The following is a 20912-nucleotide window of genomic DNA, read 5'->3' as shown; positions in this document are numbered from 1 at the left end:
TCTGTATCCTGATATTTTCAGGCGTTTATATCAAAGCAGCTTTTATAAATAACTGCTAGTTGTGTATCCCAATCATGTGTAACATTAGAAAACTCAATTCTTTTCCTGTGACAGTATGGGGGAGTTAGACTAAGATTAGAGAAGACTGAATAGATAGGACCCACTGTCAGGTGTCTGCATGGAATGCTGCTTAACCTCTATTGCTGTACCTCCTACAGTTGATTTGCTTATTGTTCAGATAATTTTGGTGCTTTTTTTATGCTGTAGTTTTTTTCCTGTTTGGCAAGGAAGGAGAAAAGTATCTTGTGGTTTACATCAGTTCCATGTGTACCTTGAAATTATTTTATCAAATCTGTATTTTGCCCAGTTTGCTTACAAGGATGTTATGTGGTCTGTAATATGCCTTAGATATATCACAATTCTGCTTTATCAGCAAGACCTGCTACTGTAATGCAGAGGAAAGCTAAGCAAGTTTGTTCTGCTTTGGTATTGCTCTCTGCATGCTTGATGCTGGGTGCTAAAACATGTTTTCAGTGTAACTTGACATTTCTTGAGATTAAAGTTGGGCTGACTGCTACTTAATTTCCTGCCTTCTGTTCTCCTCTTCCTCCTTCTCCTTCTCTTGAGATTGACATCATTTCACTCATTTTCAGTTTTACAGGACTTTACCTGTTCTCCATGGGTACTCAAAGGGAACCTCCAATAACACAAATTGTCTTGCAAATTTTCTTAAATTACTGGAAGGGTTAACTTTAACAAGTCCAGTCCATTGCAAAACACCTGATTTCTTTAAATAGTCTGTAACCTTTTTTCCTGTTCCAGCCTGTATGTTTTACCCCTTTATTGCTGCTTTCAGTCCTTTGATCATTTCTGTTAATGAAGGCTGGAGGAAAAAACACATGCATCACTGAAGCCCTTTCAGAATGATGTACTTTTCTTGGGGACTGGCACACCGGCTGTTTCCTTGGGCTTCCTTTTAGCTTTCAACATGCTTTTGCAGTGCCTGCTTTTTAGAACAAGTTAAGAAAATGAAACACTCATACTGTGTTTGACCAGTATGTTTGAACCAGAGTTTGACTCCCTGGTTGAACCCTAGCATATCTTTGACTTAGTTGGCTCGTGTACATTTTGTGTCTTCAGGTGCAACACAGTTTTGGTGTTTAAAAGGTTCACAAGGTATTTACCTTCATGGGAAGCAGGCAGGGAGAAAAAAAATTGTTTAAAATGTATCTCAATACTGAAGTCACAGGCAACTTTAAAGTGTCATAAATACAAAATTAAGTCTTTATAGTATTTGTTTTTGCATAATTTGTAATTACTCTTTGAAAGAAACAAAAATGCTTAAATCTTTACCACTGATACTCTTCCCCCAGCTCTGCGGCTCTCTATCTCTCCTAAGAATAGAGAATTGGTGGGCTGTGGGTTTGGTTTTTTAATCATGTGTAAACATTTCAAAGCTTCTCTTTTTTTTTTTCGGGGTGTTTTTTTTTTTTTTTTTGAGAATGACATGAAGTAAAGAAGAAAAAGAGAAGGCAGATAAAGAGTGGATTTTGATAGTTAATCAATGATGTCTTTGACTCAGTTAATATTTTTAGAGAATTGACTGTTATGCCTAGATGATTGGATGTTATTGCCTGTGTGCAGTATACTTGTGGATGTGCTAGGTAGGGATCTTCAGGGCTGCCTGAAAGAGGTTACATGAGTTTTAGCAAATATCCAGACCTTTTGGCTTGCTTATCCATTCTGATAGACTCAGCTGAATGCAAACTTCATGGTATTGTGAAATATCTGGCCAGTTTAATTGCAAATTTATCTGGCTGAATGTGAACACAGATCAGAGCAAATTCAGTTTTCAAATAATATAGTGATGTGGTTAGCCTTTATAATAATTCACATGCTTGGTGCAACTGTGTTTTTTTAGAAGTTTTATCTTCTGCTCATTAATCTATTTCTGTGAGATCTTGTAGTGCTACAAATGATGTATAGATGGTGTTGCTCAGTCAGCAGTCTCTGTTTTTAATGTCAAAATTTCTGTGGGGATCCTTCAAGGCTCCCTGCTCTATCGCCTTTATGGTTCTGTAACTTATTACACAATTTTTTTTAGAAGTCTAAAGATACTTTCCCCACCCTTGATAGGGAGATGCAGGACTGAAAGAGCCTTTCTGATTTAGCAAATCCACCTCCCTGTTACCTTGGGCTGTCACATCACAGGAGGCAACTGTCAACTAAAATCCGATACAGTTGAAGTGGAACTTGTGATCTTTTTGTTCCTCTACACCTCAAACCGTTTTTAACAGATTGGACACTGTTATCTTCCTAGTTGTCTTATATTCTTAATGCCACTTTTGGCTTGGCTTTCATCCAAGCAGTAAACATATTGTGGTGCTGCTTTGTCTATAGCAGCAAAGTTTTGATCTTTCTGCTCATTCTGCATCACTTTAAATTCTTACCAAGTCCTTACACATTTTGATATAATCAATTTTTGCCTGCCCTGCCTTTAATTGCTGCAGTGTAACCACAGTGAGTCTGTCAGATATTTTGCTACCAGAATAACCTCCCTTTCGTTTTTCCCCTTTTCACCTGATCATCTGTGCGGTACCTTTTCTCTTGGCTTTTCAAGATCTATGTTGCATATTCTTCCTTGCCTCAGTCCTGATATTTAGAATGAGTTAGATCACCGCTTAGTTCCATCAGTGTTTCTAGTGCCTTTTCTTCTTAGGCAAAACTCTCTGAAAACAATGTGAATGGCAATTATTCTTTTTCATGTCATTCCTCACAGTTGTTCTTGCTATGAAGCCTAGAAGAAACTCCTGGTGACTGTTGTGGTCAGCTTGAGTCTATTTTTCTTCCTCCTGCTCCCAGTTCTTTAGTTACTTCACTGCAATTTCCTCTCAATTTATTTTTATCCAACTGGAGAAAAAACTCCACAAACTGCAAAGCTGCTTTATTTGTTACCATGTTTTTGGCTTCATTTTTGTCAAGTTTTACAGCAATCTGAGAATTATGCTAATTTGTTTTTTGTGTCCAACCACAAATATAATGTTTAATCATTATTGTTGTCATATTGGCTGTGTGTTCATACGTTGCTTTACAGCAGATATATTGTGCAGCTGATCTTGCTTTTGAATAAATTATTTTTATCACTACTTTGTCACTGTGTTACTGCTCAAATTTATTTTCATTCCATACAAACAGGCTGATTTGTTGTAGCATGTGTCTGACCACAGAGTTTCTATCCCCAGGGTCGTGGAAGGCTTTTACTTAAGAAATCAGTGCCATATCATGCCGACCTTCTTTATCTGTTCCGAGTTCTATATCACCTTTGTTTTGTAACATTTGTCATATTTTTATAGCCTGTGTGTGAGCAGTTAGCATGGTATGAGTAATTAATCTAAAGCCAGAACTAAGTTTATGTGTTCATGTCCTGATATGGTTTTGGCAAATAGCTAAGCTTCAGAGGGTGTCCATTTATATACCTACTTAGACCAATAGGATAGCTCTGGGAGTTTCTTCCCTCTGTGATTCCTTGGTTTTGCAACAGGGCACTGGTGTAACCTGTTTCTTATTACAGATTCTTTTTCTGTGCTGTGAATATTTCCTTGTTTTCTACAATCAAGATGTCTGCATGATGGAAGTTTTCATAAAATGATAACTTGTTTAAAAACATCATTTGTACTTTACTTAAGTTAGCCACAGCTCACATAAGCAGTTAAGCCCATGCATAAGTAATATTCCTTTAATTTGTCTCCTGGTATGGTTGCTGTCAGATTCAAGATGCTATCTCCAAGGGTGAGAAGTCAGTCTTCCAGTAGGCAGTTGGGCTAAAGCCTGTATGGGTGTTAAGATGTGGTAAAAAGTTTGTTCTCTGCCTTCCCCCTCCCGAGACAGATACTGATCAACACGATACGATTTTTTTCCCACTTGTTTAAAAACCACACTGTTAAAATAGAAAGCTCTATGGTTGTCTTTTGATTCAGGCTTGATTTAATTTACACCTTAGAATTAGAAACATTCCTTCATCTTATCTGTCATCTGAAACTGCTCAGCTGAAACCGTTCTTGCTGGTTTTTGTGGTTTTTCATTTGTTTAATTCTTTGTTTTAGGAGGTCTCTGCTGATCCCACAGGAACTCTCACAGCTGCTGAAGAGAGAAAGGAGAAGGTGCCAAGCCCACATCTCAGTCATCTTGTAGTTTTAACATCTGGCAATTCACTGTACGGTTTGGCAGAGAGAGTGGTGGCCACGGAATCCTTGTAGGTTATTTACTGTACACTGCATTTTGTGATCACTAGAAGCTATGGATTGTTTAAGAGATGGTGATCACAAGCCAAAACCTTCTTGAGAGGTCAAAAATTCCTACCTCTCAATGTGATTTTAAATATGAGTGATAGAGGTATTTACATAATTAAAGGTAGTGGGGCCTAACCATCTGGTCTAACCACCAGCAAGCACAAATGATGGAATTTTACTGCAACTGGTCCAGTAATTTGTGACAGTATGAGGCCAAATCTAACAGGAAAAATGCATAATTTTAAAGAGGCTGATGGGAGTATTTAATCTGTATGGTTTGTTTAAACCTTATATTAAGTACTCAAATAGTGATGACTGAGACTTAAAACTGCTTAGTTCATATTGGTTTGGCTTGGATTGCAATGGATGGAAGTGTACCTGTGAAGAAGAGATTATAATGAGCAAATAACACAAAACTTAAAGTGGTTTTTATTTGGTCAGAATAATAGTAAGAATCAGATAAGAATTATTTTTTTCCCCCACACAAGATGACACTTAAAGATTAGAAGTTCATTTAAAAAATGTATTTTCAAAGGAGCTCATTTTCTTTTGCATTCATTTACGCTTAGTTAGAAATGTATTTCTTTGTTATGTTGTTATTAACAAATCCTACCCCTGAGAAAGAATTTGGTCTCATGTTCTATCTTTTAAAGATTCACTAGTATATAAGTAATCAGGAATGTTATTTTGGAATTCTGACATGGATTTATTAACATTAATGTTGACTGCCCTGCAGTATCGCAATTATGAGACACTTGTCCACTGACTTTACTAGACTTTGGATCAAACTTTTGCAGTGTATCCTGGGTAAAATAGAAATAGGAATTGTTGGTATTCAAGCCTTAGTCTCTTTATTCAAGCATTTTCTTGTTTGCAATCATATTTTACAATTGTCAGAATTGAGGATACTTGCTGATATGCTGGCATGAAACTGATATGGTTCTTCTCAGGACTAATTTTTCCAAGGTTACATATCACTGTTGCCAAATATGTCAACTGTAGAGTAAAAGTTGTAGAGAGACATGCCAAATGTTGCATTTAGTTCACAGTAAATTTTCTTTGCTTTCAAAGGGTATTTCTGGCTGAGCAGTTTGAGTTTCTTCAGCCTCATCTTGATGCAGTGATGCCAGCTGCCAAGAAGCCTTTTCTTCAGCAATTCTATTCTCAGGTCAGAATTGTGGAATTCATAGATGATTTTTAAACAGAAGATTTGAAACTTACATAATATGGTGTAAATACTTGTACATCACAGTTATATATTGCTCTTATTAGCGAGAAATCTACTGAATTAAATTTTATTTTTATTCTGTTTCAGACAGTGTCAACTGCCAGTGAACTACGTAAACCAGTTTATTGGATTGTTGCTGCGAAAGCCATTGATTATGAACAAATGCTGCTTCTCATGGCTAATGTGAAATGGGATGTGAAGGAAATCATGTCACAACACAATATATACGTAGATGCTCTTTTAAAGGTGAATACTTTCTGGGAAACGATGTGCTAGAGTTTATATAAACATTAAATTACTGTAACACTTCACTAAAACTGTTAAAGTAGCATGGTTAGAGCAATACAGCATCCTGAAAAATTGTATGTTATTTTAAGAAGGTCTGTCCAGAGTTTTCATTATTCTTGCTGCTAGCAGATTTGTTTTCAGTGATGATTTTTTGACTACATGGTGAGTGAAAGTGACCACAAAAGTTTAATGAGTTTCAGATCTAAGTCTTGAGTGGTAGATAAATGTGTAGTAAATGGAGTAACACTAAGGAAAATCCAGTGCCCTGAGGTAGTGGGGGTTTTTAACAAAGGCTATTTGCTGTTCTGCATAATTTTAATTATTATCTTTGAGAGGTATCGTAGGGGCTATTGGTCAAACCAGCACCGATAATGATTGCATATTATCTAATTGCATTTGCTATATTTAGAAGTTAGCATTTGAAAAGAAAGGTAAAGGGAAGTTGTTCACCCAACTTCAGTTGCGTTTGGTAGAAGTGGTTATACAACTGCTGTGTCTTATGGCATACAGAACCAGTTCTTGGGAGAATCCCTCTCTCATCTTTTTTTATATGCCTAAATGATGTTTCTGAAGGTCTTTAAAAGGAAGTTCTGGCAGTGGTAGAATTATACTAATTCTTACAGAGAAACTGAAAATTTTATTTTAAAGATATATGAAGTATGTATCACAGAAAGAGTTATGCATCTTTGTTGAATAACAGTTTTGATTACGCCTTTGCACTTTGTAACTATTCTCTGCTTAAAAAAAAAAAAATTAGCGCAAAGGAGGGAGAATCTGATACAGGATATATCATTGCACTGAATTTGGCTGAATCTTTATGATTACCCTTCTTTATGCTGCCATGACTTGTTGAAATCAGTTGGTACTTAAAACATCTGGTCTCTGCAGTAGAACTTTTTCCTTTTTTCGGTGTGCAACTGCTGATGAATTTGCCATCAGGGTTAATACCATTTAAAACATTTCTGACCTCTACATTATAAAGCTAATAATAGTTGCTACAGAAGCTTTTAGATTAGTGCTAAGCAATTAGTGATTTGCCGTGTATCCTAGGACTCCAGGGGTGTCACATGTAAGCACAAATGTTTAATGTAATAACCAACTACTTTTGGCCATGAGCACACATATGCAAAATTCTATACTCAGTCATAGTATGTATGGAAGCAGATAAAGTGGGGAGAGAGGATTGTTCAAGAAGTTCATTATCATAGAGTGTTAGACATCTTCATCTTCTGAAGAGTGAGTTGTACGCTGGTTAAAGCATGACATTGTGGTACCCTGCTTCCTCTTGCCAAAGTCCTCTTTCAGAAAATTTGTGTTAAACACCAATTTCAACAGATACTAGGTTAAATTGGTTACTGAGATCCCCTTCTGATTTTCTTCACTTACTGAATTTTTGATGGGGGGAAAAAAGAGGAAAAAAAATACCTAAATTAATAGCCTTGGAATGAAAGCACATTTGATGGACAAGTATGGTCTTGATAGACTGCAGTACAAACTGCTTTTGCTGGTTACACAGAACAGTTCATTATCAGTCTGCTTTATATTTCAGTCATTTGATACTTTTTTTAAATGATAGAGGTGTTAGTCACTGACAGCAGACGTTGGTTTCACTTTATGTAAGTGTCGCAGATGGAGTGATGCACTTCACTCGTCAGAGAGAAGTAGCAATATGTTTAAAACAGCAGTTCAGAGTTTGATAATAAATGCGACAGTGACTTAACAAGACTGATTATTTGCTGTATAGAGGACAGGGTCAGAAGGAGAACTGCCAGGGAGGCTCTGCTGTTGAGTCACAAGGTTCGGAGTAGAACCCTTGCTTTCTAAAATGCTTCTCACAGAAGAGTCTAGGTGCAGCTGGATCCACTCCTAGTCCCAGACTTGGTCAGTGGTTTATGTCTAAAGGATTATATGTGTTCAATCAATTCTTTATATCGCTGTTGTGAATATGATTTTTTACAAGGTTTTGGTTTAGGAGCAATTTAGGATTTATTAATATTTTGCACAAGATTAGGATGTGTAATTCTTAACGGAGAGTTTCAATGGAATTTGTCACAATGAAGATGGCAACTTTGTTAAAGATTCTGGAGTGGCAAGGTCACCCGAAACTTACAGCATGGTTGCACACACAGAGGGAGGTTGACTCACATCACACGCACACACACACAGATAGACAAACAGTTCTAAACCAAATTGCGCACACACACACAGACAGAGACAGTTCTGAGTCAAATTGCACACACACAGAGGTTAACCTGGGCTGTGCCACCACAGTAAATCACAGTATCATTGTAGCAGTAATTATGTTCAGTTACAACTAGTTTGTCACTCATAGTGATGGCTCAAATCCATCCAGGCCATTGATGTTTCAGGTGGAAACAGATACCTTCCCTCAACCTGAATTGTTACCTAGTGTTGCAGTATGCTCCTAACCTGTTAGATTTGGACTCTTTTCGGTGGGTGCTCTCAACTCCTTTTCAAGCACCAGGGAACTATCTAATGCGAAAGGTTGAAGAATGGAAAGTGGTTACAATATTTCTGAGCTTCTCTTTGGAAGCTGGTGGGGCAGGTATTTAGAGGGATAAAGATATCATCACTGGATTTTCTTCAGTGGCTCTATATTGACTTTAAAATAGTTAAAGATGAGTTTAGGGAGTGAGGCAATGAAAATGGCATTTGAAGGATTAACTACTTGATTAATTTTCAAAGGTGTCAGTTCTCCTTTTTGTAAAAAATTACTGAAGTAACGTTGTGAATGATATGCTAGAAAGTGGTATGCTTTCTACTTTACACATTAAACTTGTTTCTACAGTCTGTGCCTATTAAGCTTCTCTGCTTTGCTCTTATTTTTCAGTATTCTCTTTCATGTGCTTTTCTAATTCTTTGTTGTTGTTGCTAGAGATGTATAGAGTATGATCCCTTTTCTGCTAAAGGAATAATGATTTTTCATGTTTCTTCAGGAATTTGAAGAATTTAACAGAAGGTTGAACGAGGTGTCTAAGAGAGTCCGTATTCCACTGCCAGTCTCCAACATCCTTTGGGAGCACTGCATACGCTTGGCCAATAGAACTCTTGTGGAAGGGTAAGTAGTCCATTAAAGTCTTGCTTTTGGGTAAATATGCCTGTAATGATAACATCTATTTCATGGAATTAAAAGTTCTAATTTTGTAGTGCACTGGTAAGGTCTTGTACTTTTGGGGAGCCTAAAAATTATCAAGGCTTAACATAGTCCTTAGCAGTTGTTTCACACAGTCTGATACAGCATTAAGCCTAAAGGGGATGGTCTTGTACCTAGATATGGCTGAAGAATGACATGGAGTGTTTCACTGAAGCATCCGCAACAACACACAGCAAACTCTTTTCAAAGAAACTTCTATCTGAAAATTGTCATTTCCCAACAGAGCAAAGAAGAAAGTTAAAGTGTAATTGTCAGCATCTCTCTGCTCATGCCATTTGTCTTTGCCAGGAAGAAAGATGGAGTTGTCAACCCTAGCGGTTACCTTTGAGTAGCCATGGAGCAGGATTTTTCCAAATTCATCAGGAACAGAGAATTGTATTAGTTGGCTTAGCCAATAGAGGCTCAAGTGCCTTAGTCAGGAACTGCTACACCTTGCTCATCCCTCCCTGTTAATCACTGTCCCAGTCTTTTCAGAGTCAGTATTGTAGCCTGAGTATTGTAGTCTTTTCATCCACTACATTTATTTTTGTGTTCATGTCCCCTTGCTATATATGTCTGGGCTCATCACAACTTCTTCTGCATCATAGAATATGTGCTGTCTTCCACTCCTACATGTGTTTCCATATTTCTTTCCTGGTTATCTTTACTCTATGCACTCCCTACTACCTATTTTACTTCTTTCCATCCCACTCTCCTGCTGTCTGCTCTAATTTAGGACCTCAACAACATCCTTCTTCTCCAAGTGTTAGCTGACTATTGAGGATTATTAGCTTCCACTGCTTCCATCAAGGCATAATTTTTAAACTCATGCCTGTTCCTTTTCAAGCCCATTCCTTTTCATGCTATCATCCTTTTGCAACCTCTTGAGAGATCAGTTTAATCTTCAGGGAGAGTAAATCCAGCCATGACCTCCCTCTGACTTCTCAGTTCCTTCATGTGACATACGACCTATGCAACTATCTTTTCATTTTGAAATTCTATTTTCCACTTAGGCCTCAAATGAAAAGAACTGGAACAAAAGCATCTTTCTTCTCCCCATCCCCCTTTCCTTTCAAGTGGATAACACCATCAGTCACTATCAACCTCCCCTGCCTCAGCCTTTGTGACTGTTTTGAACTTATTTCTTTTTCTTACTTCACAATCTTACTCATCTTCTGTGACTTCAGTGTTCACGAAACACTTAATTCTTAGCTCTGAACATCATCACTCATATGTCTTGCTCCCCACTGCAGTTTGGGTTCATGCCTGTGACTTATCGTGAAACTTCCACCTTTACTTTCACAAAAGCATTTCACTGACTGGTCAGAGCGGACTGCGAATACCTTGCTGATGTGATTTGTCCTGTGCCCTTTCTTAGAGTGTAAAGAGTGCTGATTATCATCTCCTCCCAAAAATCTACCTGTAATTTCTCATCCTTGCCCAGTTCTTTTTTTCTAACATATCTTGAGGTTTCTTTTGTCACTAGAGAAAGGGAAGGAAGGTGTTCTGAACAGCTGACTCTCTGAATACCTTCGTAACTTCTTTCATTTCTGAATTCCATGAAGCTATGGAATTAAAAGCCAAGAAGGAGGCGTTTCTTCTCAAGTCAGCCAGTTAACTGAAGTTACTCTCGTCAGGCTCTTTGCCGAGTGACGAATCATCTCCAGTACAGTCAGCCGTATCCTTCTTTAAATTTTGCCCTACACTATCTCCTAGTTCTGTGTTCTCTCCTGTTTCCCATCTGGCTTCATGAAGTGCTTCAGTATGTGCTATTGAGAATCATTGTCCAATCTTCTACAGAGCTCCAGCGGGCTTGTGCCTTGGTCCCATCTCTTTTTGCCTCTGTTGTTTCTGCATCCTGCAGATTCTTTCTGTATACTAACTGTAAGGTTGCAATTTCTTCTTATTCTTAACCTGATCTTGCTCTATCCAGTTTCCAGCTGCATGTTTCTGCTAGCTCCTTTACATAAGACCTAACAATCTAGACATGATATAATAACTAGGATCAACTTCACGAACCAGTGGAAGACTGAGCTTGCTTTAAATTTGGTACAAGGGAAGAGTGGAAACAGTGGGACAGGATTGTCACTTGTGGAAGCAGTGTATGGGGTGGGTTGGATTAAGTCTGTCAAGACACCGTGCCCCAGACCAAAGCTTTTTTTATTCCCTGTACATGGCTGAAATTGGCAGTTAAGGGCTTTGCAGTGTCATTTGCTTTGATCTTGACAAATGCAATTTCTTACCTATTTGAAAAACTGCAGAGATAGTTTTCTTCATTTGTTGCCTATCACCCCACTGTAATCCTTCCTGGTATTACCCTGTCCTAAGCTCATCTACCGTCTCTTCTTTAAGCTCAAACCTGTCACCAGTTTTCTGTCAGTCTACTCTCATTAAAACATTAACCTCTCACAGAAATGAGTCAGTGCTGCCACACTTTATCCTCTGGTGGTTGTGGGTGTTTTTGAACAAACAGCTTTGTGCCTTTCTCTGATGCTGCCATTATTGGTTCAGCAAGCTTCTGGTGACCGTTCCTAAAGCTGCCGTGTTACCTTTCAAGACTTCAGTGGTCATGATCACTAAAGCCACTGTCTAGTGTGCTGGTCAGCATTGGTTTAATTTCCTTTAACCCACTTCTAGTAAGTTGTTCAATGTAGGATTTTTAGTGGCGTTTGGCAGGGGGGTGGTGGGTTTTTCTAAGAATCACTGAGTGCAGTGAGGTTCTGTTCTATGAATGGGGCTAAAACATACAATACTAATGCAAATTAAATTCTGCATCAGACATCCTATGAGGAGTTCTTGTCTGCTTTTAACTTAAAACCATAATTATGTTCCTCCACAAGGTTTGAAGGACTAAGTTAAAACACTTTGAGAAGTAAGATTCATTTTTATTTCCTCCTAAGTTCTACTTTCCACTGTGTTTCTCTTTTCAGTTATGCCAATGTAAAGAAGTGCAGCAATGAAGGTCGTGCCTTGATGCAGCTGGACTTTCAACAATTCTTAATGAAACTGGAAAAGTTAACAGACATTAGGCCTATTCCAGATAAAGAATTTGTGGAGACCTACATTAAAGCGTACTACCTAACAGAAAATGACATGGAACGCTGGATAAAAGAACATAGGGTAAGAGTTAAATTTGCATTCTTTTACTGTTTCTTGGGAAAATTCACCATGATGATAGAATCATGCTAACGGCTACAAATGATCAATGCTTCTATGTGTTAAAAATGAATATATGCATATATATTTATATATTAATTTATTATAATAAAATCTGTATGGGAAGCAGTATAAATATGAATGTGTGTCCATGCATACGTTCATTGTATTTATTGTTATATGAAGTTAGAATGTGTTTGTACTGATTCAACATCTGATGACTGGAAAGGATGAATAAGCCAGTCACATCTACCTACTGTATCAAAAAACGTAGAGAACTAGAGCGAAATGAAGTTGAAAACATTTGTATGCTGCTTGGAATATGCCAAAGTGCACAACTCGATCATCAAGAAGTATGGTTTGAAATCACACCATGAAGTTTTGCGTTGTCTTTAGGAGTAGGTTGCTTAAACTGAGTTGTAATTGCTAACAGTCATTGCTTTTTCTTCCTTCATTTAATCATACTGAATCAGGATCAACACTGCTTTCTGAGCTAAGTCTTCCTTTGTGTTTTGAAAGCATTTAGCATGCTTTCATGATACCATAACCTGACAATCATAACAGGACTACATAAGTAATAGTCACGTGCTATTGGAGCTGCCTATTGCTGAAATGAAGCGTCTTTTAAAATGGAGCACTTTGAAATCTGTATTTTGGGATTACTTTAAATCCCACTAGAAATGGATGAAAGAAATATGTCTTTAATATTATTTTCCTTGTTTTACCTGGAGCCACAAGAAAGATTGTGAGTTGTTGTTTGGTGACCTACATGGAAAAACTCTTGTTTAAACCTACTGGTGGAAGATATATTTTTGGATAGTGTTAGGTATAATGATAGTACTGGCAAATCTGGTGTTTTGACAGGTGTTAAGAATTCTTGTCTTAACATTTTTGCCATTTTTTTCCTCCTTTATCATGTACAGAAATAAACTTTGTTTGGAGACCCTGTAGACAGAAGTATTTAGAAGCTTATTGGAAATGAGAAGTCAAAATAAAAAATATCATCAACTTTTGTCACAGTTTGTTTATCACAAAAACTTTTTTCTAAAAGCTTATCCCATCTGCATATATTTCCCACCACACCTCCCAAAGAACGGAAAATATATTAAAAATTGATTTATGTACATATGTATTCACAGAATTACTTTCTGTGAACTCAGTCCAACATTACTAAAGTCGTAAGCATTTTCCATTATAATCTGCCATGTAGCAAAATACAGTTTTGTCCTCTGCCTCAGCTATGAAAACTATCCAGACCTGACTTAACTACCACTTTAAATCTCCCTTACGTACTGACTGCTTCTATCAGTTGAAAAGTCCACAGTGCATATGTCTGCATTTTTTAATTTTCTATCTTTGTCTGGTGATTTATTCTGCCATAACATGATCTGCTTTTATTTGTCAGGAATATTCCACTAAGCAGTTGACCAATCTGGTGAATGTTTGTCTGGGCTCCCACATCAACAAAAAGGCAAGACAGAAGCTGCTAGCTGCTATTGATGACATAGACAGACCTAAAAGATAACTGGAGAAAGCGACTTTCCTTGTGACTTGTACTTTTTTCTGTTCATGTGAAGCATGCAGACAAATCTCTCATGGACTAATGACAACATTCTCTTAAAACACGTTGTGCATGATCTTTCTTACCAACATTGGAGACACTCTAAGTGGCATAATGTTCTAAAATATGACTTTTCTAATCTGTAGAATTATTTTCTGTTCTATTTCTTTGTTTGTTAGTTTGTTTTTGTTACTTGCCCTTAGTAAAGGGCCACTGTTTGTGTATCATTGGTAAGCTGTATATTTTGCAAAACTGTATACTGTAAGTAAAATCAAAATCAGAGAGAAACATACTGGCTTAATATATAGTTGATGCTCTTTTTTACTAAAAGGGCTTGCAAATATGATTTTTTTCCTCCTTGTTTTCACCCTCAGAAATTGTGCTTCGTTGTGGACCACTGTAAAATGAAAGGAAATGTACAATATTTGATTGAAGTATCTTGCATGTGGATTAAGAGTGCAGATCAACTAAATACTCTCATGTTAAAGCCTCTTATCTTCATATGTATTTAAAAATGTCTGTTTATTTCAGAATTAATTTTGTCATATCAAAATGATTGACTTCAGATTAATAGAAGGTAATAAATACTGTACACTAATATGATTTCTTTGTGAGACTTTATTTTCCTAATTCAACAATGCAGAATGTCATTTACAATAGAAATTGGTACTGTTCCTTTCCTATCACTGGCTTTTTGTCCCTCTGCCAGTCTCCCCTGTTCCAAAGCAATAATGCCAGAGAATAGGAATAATGTTTTTTTGACTGAAGTTTTGGATTGATACTAAGGTGATCTTACTATTTCCTGCTCTGCGGTAGACACCCCAAGTGATCCTGAGCAAAGCAAAATTGCTTGACTGCGTATTTGTCCTAGAAATCAATTTGTCAGAGCATCACTGACTCCACTGAAGTTTTCAGGTTTGCCTTTTGTTTTCAGGATGTAAAGTTTCAGATTTTTTTTATTATTGTTTATTACATAATAAACTTTTTGCAGTACTCTTAGACCTTTTAAGAAGAAACATGCTAGCACTGAGCTAATAGGGAAAATAATTTACAGAAGCTACAATCCACTAATGTATACAACATGCTAAATTCTCAGCTTCGGGTTCATACTTGCCGTTGTACTTTGAATTAGAATCAGGACTTACTGAACAACAGCAGTACCTAGTGACAAAAAATTGTGCTGTGGAATCATTATAATTGCTCTTTTCTGTAGCTTAATTTCCTCTTCAGAAGTGGACTGAGCATCATTGTGTGAGTTCAGTGAAAGCCTGTATACAGTTTTAGAAGAGTGATAGAATCTACGTTTTAAATATTGACTGTGTAGTATGCAGTTCCCTTGTTCATCTGAATTTTAAAGGGAATAAGATTTAAACCAAAATTGAACTCCATTCTTTATTGACCATGCTGTCATGCTGAGTTCCATTTAAAACTTGTTTAGTGGCATGTCGATGTATGTGTTGAAGCTGAATCACTTTTACCCTCATTAAAAAGATGGTTCAAAAAAAAAAAAAAAGTGTAGTTCATTTTGGAAGTGTGGACTTTTGTGTCAGAGTATCAGCCCTATAGTCAGATCCTGAAGAAGAGCTCTTGGAAGAAATAGAAACATGTCGGAGATTATTAGTGTAAAAATCTGTTTCAGTTTTCTTCTCATGGATGAAATAAGAAATTTAAATGTCTTTACCAGAGCTTTGGTGAGTTCAACACATGGTTAATTTCTCCTGAACTATTTAGGTTGCTGTAATTCGTTTGCTTACCAAAAGGTAGGAGTATAAGCACTGATTGGAATGTAGGGTCAAGGAAGGAGGTGATCAGTTGCATGGTTTGTAGTCAGGAGTAATTTTTTGTAGTGTGTCTATAGTTTGACTTGTGATTTTTAAGTAAGCCCCCAAATAAAAGGATGTGTAAGATACAGCGTTAAACCTGTGCAACAAATGTTTGATCTTCATTCATATATGCCTCAGAAATGATTATATTTTCCAGAGGAACCTCCCCTCACTGCCCAGGGTTGATTCGAAGGGAGAAGCTATGTAGCTTAATGGCCTACACACACTCTTAGATATATAATTTAACTTTCAGGTCGCCCTGTGTGGAGTCAGGATTTGGACTTGATGATCCTCATGGATCACTTCCAACTCAGGGTATTCTATATTGCTTAGTCCTAAGCAAGTAATGAAGCCAAGTTTTGGCTAAATGTTGAGTTATTAACTCACTAAGGGTCTGTTTGGTAGTTTCCATCCTCTGGTATGAGAATTCTTTACAAACCATTGATTTTTGAGCGTCTCTGTACATCTTCATTCTCCTATGGAATTAGAAGCCTCTTATACTGCTTTTTCTGCAATAGAGAATTGGCTTAAGTATCCTTTATGTTTTAGAGGACTATTTTGGAATACTGTAATAATAGAAGAGATGATTTCCTTCAGTCTCCAAGGAGAATGACCAGCACTGCAGAGGTGGCCAATGCATCCGTCAGTCCTTCTTTAACCTCGTGAGTAATTTAAATCCTATTCCCCAGACAATGAGTAGTCTGGTATTTACCAAACTCAGATGGAGCATAGATGACCAGTTTTTAAGTCTCTGGTTAGGCAAAACCTGTTCCTGCCCTGATCAGCATACAGCTGGCTTTTCTACAGTCAGCTTCTGTCAGTTGCATCTAATGATGATGCTGTTCTCCAAAGAAGCAGCTACTGGGACAAAAATAAGGGGAAGCCAACTAATCAGTTGTTGTGACCCTGGTGTAAGATTCAAGTCCTTGGTTTGGTGTAGGTTTAATTATTCAAAGCAGAATGGCATTGAGAGGAAAGACTACCTTGGATCAGCAGTGTTTCAGCTGATGGGATAGTGCACGGAGCAGCTCCAGGAGGTGTAAATTCAAGTGCCTGATCTGGGTAAGGACTTGAATGCTCCATGATTTCAGACAAGTAGCTAGATTTCTAGGTAACTGACTGTTCTGGATTCTGTTGTTGTCGCATGGGAGAGAGTCTTCGCATGTGTGAAATAAAAGCTTGGCTTGCTTCTGATCTCCAATGGGAAAAAACAGACCCTGGCCAGATCTGCTCAGCAAACCCTGGATGTGGGGTGTAGATCATAGCTTGTGAACACCACTGAAAGAATAGCCTTCCTTCTTTTGTCCCTACCCCCTTAGGGGAGAAAAAGGGACGAGTGGTCAATGGCTGTCTCAAAGCTGCCTGTGAAAGGGTTGCACCCCCTTTTAATTTTCACGATGTGAATGACAAAGGCATGTCTCGATACTGAATGCAAAGCTGTGGATGTGGGTTGTGCTCTTGACTTGTGTGTTCTATGGCACGAGGACAAAATTATAAAGATTGCCTCTTCTTACTATGAAAGTGATATATTTGGGATCTTTCCCCTTTAAGACCTTGCTCATGGTTAGTGTTTATGAAATTTCTGTGTTGCAAGCTGTACTTTGGTATCTCAAACTTTGAATAAAGCCCATGTTTGGAAAAACAACCAACCAAACAAACAGAAAAGCCTCTCAAAAGCACACATACAAGAAAACTCTCCACTGATTAAATTGATAAATAGTGCTGTCTCTTACCAAAATCCTCAAAAGGCCAAATGTCAGCAGGCACCTGCTATGTTATAAATGATGGAAAGAGATGGGCAAAAAAATGCAGATTTATTGTGTGTGAGTGATGGTATCTATTTTATTTATAACCATTACTTGAAACAGTATAGCGTAAAGACTAAACATTGCACTGAAGACTAGGATTATGGTGCAAGTACGGAAATAACGCAATTTGCAGACAGCAAAGTTTCCCTGCTTGCTGGCTATTTAAGGATATTTGTGAGTGTGGTGTTTTTGCAGTGCCAGAGCTGGTTTTTGTCACAGCGGGGACTTGGGTTTTAAGGATCTCCTGCTCTTCTGTGAGATCCCAAAGTGTGATGTGGAGTAGCGTCTTTATACTATACTAAAGACTTCACAAATCTGTGTGTGTTGTTTTGTTTTTTTTTAAATAGGCATTAAATCAGTAATGTGCCATATGATAGAGTACACTCCTGAGACACTAATGAGGAGATGAACAACCTCTTTTTTTGTGTGATGGATCCATTGCTCAGTTTTAATTTCGTGGAGTATTCTGTCCAGTCCCAGAGAGTTTACGTGTATAAGCTAAACTAAAGATAGCTGGATGTGAGCTAAACTCTAATCTACTTGGCTGCCCTGTTAAAGAAAGCCCATCCTGTGCCCCTCAGCTCTGCTGGATTGATCTCAAACTTTTGATCTGAATACCTATGTGAAAGAAAAGCAGCTTTCAGAGCAGAGGTGTATAGATCTATGTGTTACATCTGTAGATTATCTTGCGTAGATTTCAATATTGTCAGATTTAAAACTGGGAAGCAACTGTCTAAATGTGTGTTGATCTTTGAAAAAATATGTGAGCAAGCTGAAGATCTAGGAGAAGAGGTGCAGTGAAGCGCCTCTGAAAAGAGCACAAAATTAAAGGATGATCAGACGTGCAAAATGACTGCAGGTATTTCTGAAGATCTTTTTCACAAGTAAATCCAAGGTTCGTACTTGTATGTATTTCCTGCCCTATATCTCTAGTAATTTTTATTCATAAGTACCACTACTCATAAATAAAAGGTCAACCCATTCATTGTATTTCTGTAAAGAATAAAATAGAAATGTCACCTCAGCCTTAAAATAAAAAGGATCCTTGTACAGGAAAGAAATTATCCTGTGGCTGCTCTCTGAGACGTGCAGAGATGTTATGTAGAATATGCATCATAAAACTGTTCCTTTTGAAATTCATCCATATGTTATAGCATAAATATATACATGCTCACAGAGCTTTATGTGCAGTGTAATTCAACACCTGGGGACAATGAAAAAGAATGGCAAAATTCAACAACAAGCAACACATTGGTGTCTCTGCTGTCACTTACATTAATCGCTGACACTGAAGCCTGGGTTGTAGTGCAGTGTTTCCTTCTGTGAGTAACTGGTGTCCATTGAGAGGAAGGTCATAATCCAGGTCTGAATTTGGAACTTTGAGTACATCTGAGTTACTGTACTGCTCCTGCTGACACTGACTTTGCCACTGACGTGTGCTGTGTAGGAAGCATTGTGCAGGAGGCTGCAGAAGAGAAACTCCAACCCAGCCCAAAATACTGTAAGCATCAGGTTGGACATTGTTGGTGGAGCATGATGCTCCTGCCATTAAGCAGAGAAAGTGGGTAGCTGTGCTTGCTGTCCTGGCTGCCTGGGGGGATACCTGCTCCAAATGCACGAAACTTCTGGGTTGGAGGATGGGCAGAATTGGGCTGAAAGGTGGTGGTATGTCAGCGTGGTGAACATGCAGCTCGCTCTGGGACAGCTTGCTGTTCCCTTTAAACCTGAGACCTCAATGAACAGGGGAATTGTCATTGCCTGATGCAGTTGTTAGCACAGTACTAAGCACCTGTGAGTTTTCAGGACCATTTATTTCTTGAAGTGTAGGAAAATGTCATCGATGTAAATGAGTTTGACCAAGGGTTGCTTCCTGGCGCTGAGCTGCCAACAACTGTCTCCTCCAGAGCAGTTAGAATATTTAAGCAGCCAAATGCTCTAACCAGCTGAGCATTCACGGGCGGTTTATAATGTGCTACATTTTAACTAGACGAAATTGTTTCCGTGAATAGTAATGCCTCATAGCTGTAATGCCATTAGCCCTTCCTTCCCCCCTTGCACACATAGCCCAGCGTTGTGCTGGTGTCTCTGCTCTTTGACATGGCACGTTCTCGGAGTTTACTGAGCATTTATGCTGAGGTCTGTTTATTTTTAGCAAGATGTTTACTGCTGCTTTCTGTTGCTCAAAATCTCTGTGGTAAGAGCGGGTGATGCGCATGTGTTTTGCCTGTATGCACTAAGAGAACTCGTGCTGTTCGTGGCTGCCCTGGCCAAGGGGAAGAAGCTCCCCGTGGGTGGCACACTCGGTAACACTTTAGAGATGCTGCATACTGCGGCCAGGTCACGGACCTGCCCTGAGCTTTGATTTAGGTTCTGCTCTGTCTTGGTGCCTGATGTAGGGAAGTTTGTTTTATTTTCCTATACTTAACATCATTTTTTATAGCTAGAGGAGTAATCTACCATGTTTTATAAAGGCCTATCAGGCTGTTGTTCTGTGGGCGTGAGCTGTACTTTGAACTGGCATCGGTGACATAACCCCAAGGAAGCTGAAACATGAACTCTTTGTGGAGAAGAAGACACATAAGGAAACTTCCTTCCCTATGTCTCAGGGTTTTTAGGCATTTCCTTTGTGTTGGGACAGAAGCCAGTAATCTCATACATGTTCGTTCTTCTAATGCTATGCTTCAAACTGCACCAGGCAGTACCTTTGCCTGTGTAGCCTGGGACCCTGCTATGGACCAGAAAACATGGGTTGAGCTATGAATGGGACTCTTCTAAGCTGTACTCATGCATTACAACAACCTGCTCCTGCCAGAAAAAATAACCAGACAGATTAGATAGGGAAGACTGTGGACAAAATTAAAGGGATATTTATCTTTTTTTAAAATGAAAGTATGAAAGGATATTAAAAGTACATGCACACATGCATCCTGATTGTTGTCCTTCTATACATCATCAATAAAATCTCATGCCCTCTGTGTGAATCATGGGAGTAGTTAGCTGCTAAGGAGGTAAGTACCCTGGAGGTACCATATGGATGCAAACTGAGAGATGGTTTATTGGAGAGACAGACTTCCAAAGAGACACAAGCTGTAAGGAGGCAAGACATTTGCAAATAAGATCTCATCTTTATCATGATGTTCAACGTGATTTCTAGGTAAAGGAAAATGTATTTTGGGGAGCTAATCAAGGCATTTTTCATTTAGGGTTCAAGCCTTTATCCTCCTCTTCTACATAAGAGGCCTTCATTGCATCAGTTCCTCTCCCTTCCCATTCATATGTGCCTGTAACCCATATTTTCCTCCCTACACATCCAGACACCTGGAATCACACGGGGACCCTTTCCAGTGGAGGCTGACTTGGGGAAAGTCTACCTGGAGGAGCCCACAGCAGTGCTGCTGGCAAAACTGTTCCTGAGAGAGAGGCCAAGGCTGCCACAGAGGCACCAGGCTCCACGTGGGACATCTCAGGCCAGTTGTAGGTATCTGCTGGCTTTATGAGTCAAACATTTGCTCTTCTGCCAGCAGAACTTCTTACCTTATGGAAAGAAGCACAGGAAGCTCTGGGGATCACCTTGATTTTCTTTTCCTTGAGGCAGAAGTTATTTT

The 20912-nt window shown here is 38.4% G+C and overlaps 1 protein-coding gene across 1 annotated transcript in view; it reads left to right on the top strand.

Moving 5' to 3' along the window:
* Positions 1 to 14236, top strand: part of LOC104161342 (coiled-coil domain-containing protein 132) — a gene marked incomplete at its 5' end in the record, with an annotated part of 48545 nt that extends 34309 nt beyond the window's left edge. The window contains 6 exons of the mRNA XM_009699738.1: positions 4104 to 4252; positions 5361 to 5457; positions 5605 to 5763; positions 8763 to 8884; positions 11890 to 12079; positions 13521 to 14236. Of these exons, the coding sequence (XP_009698040.1) occupies positions 4104 to 4252; positions 5361 to 5457; positions 5605 to 5763; positions 8763 to 8884; positions 11890 to 12079; positions 13521 to 13640 (837 nt within the window). The remainder of the gene's footprint in view (positions 1 to 4103; positions 4253 to 5360; positions 5458 to 5604; positions 5764 to 8762; positions 8885 to 11889; positions 12080 to 13520) is intronic.
* Positions 14237 to 20912: the final 6676 nt, after the last annotated feature.

The sequence above is a fragment of the Cariama cristata genome, unplaced genomic scaffold (assembly GCF_000690535.1).
Source record: "Cariama cristata isolate BGI_N322 unplaced genomic scaffold, ASM69053v1 scaffold28414, whole genome shotgun sequence".
In the NCBI taxonomy this organism is placed as follows: Eukaryota; Metazoa; Chordata; class Aves; order Cariamiformes; family Cariamidae; genus Cariama; species Cariama cristata.
The sequence above is the reverse complement of the archived record's forward strand: the minus strand, read 5'-3'. Positions and strand labels throughout refer to the sequence as shown.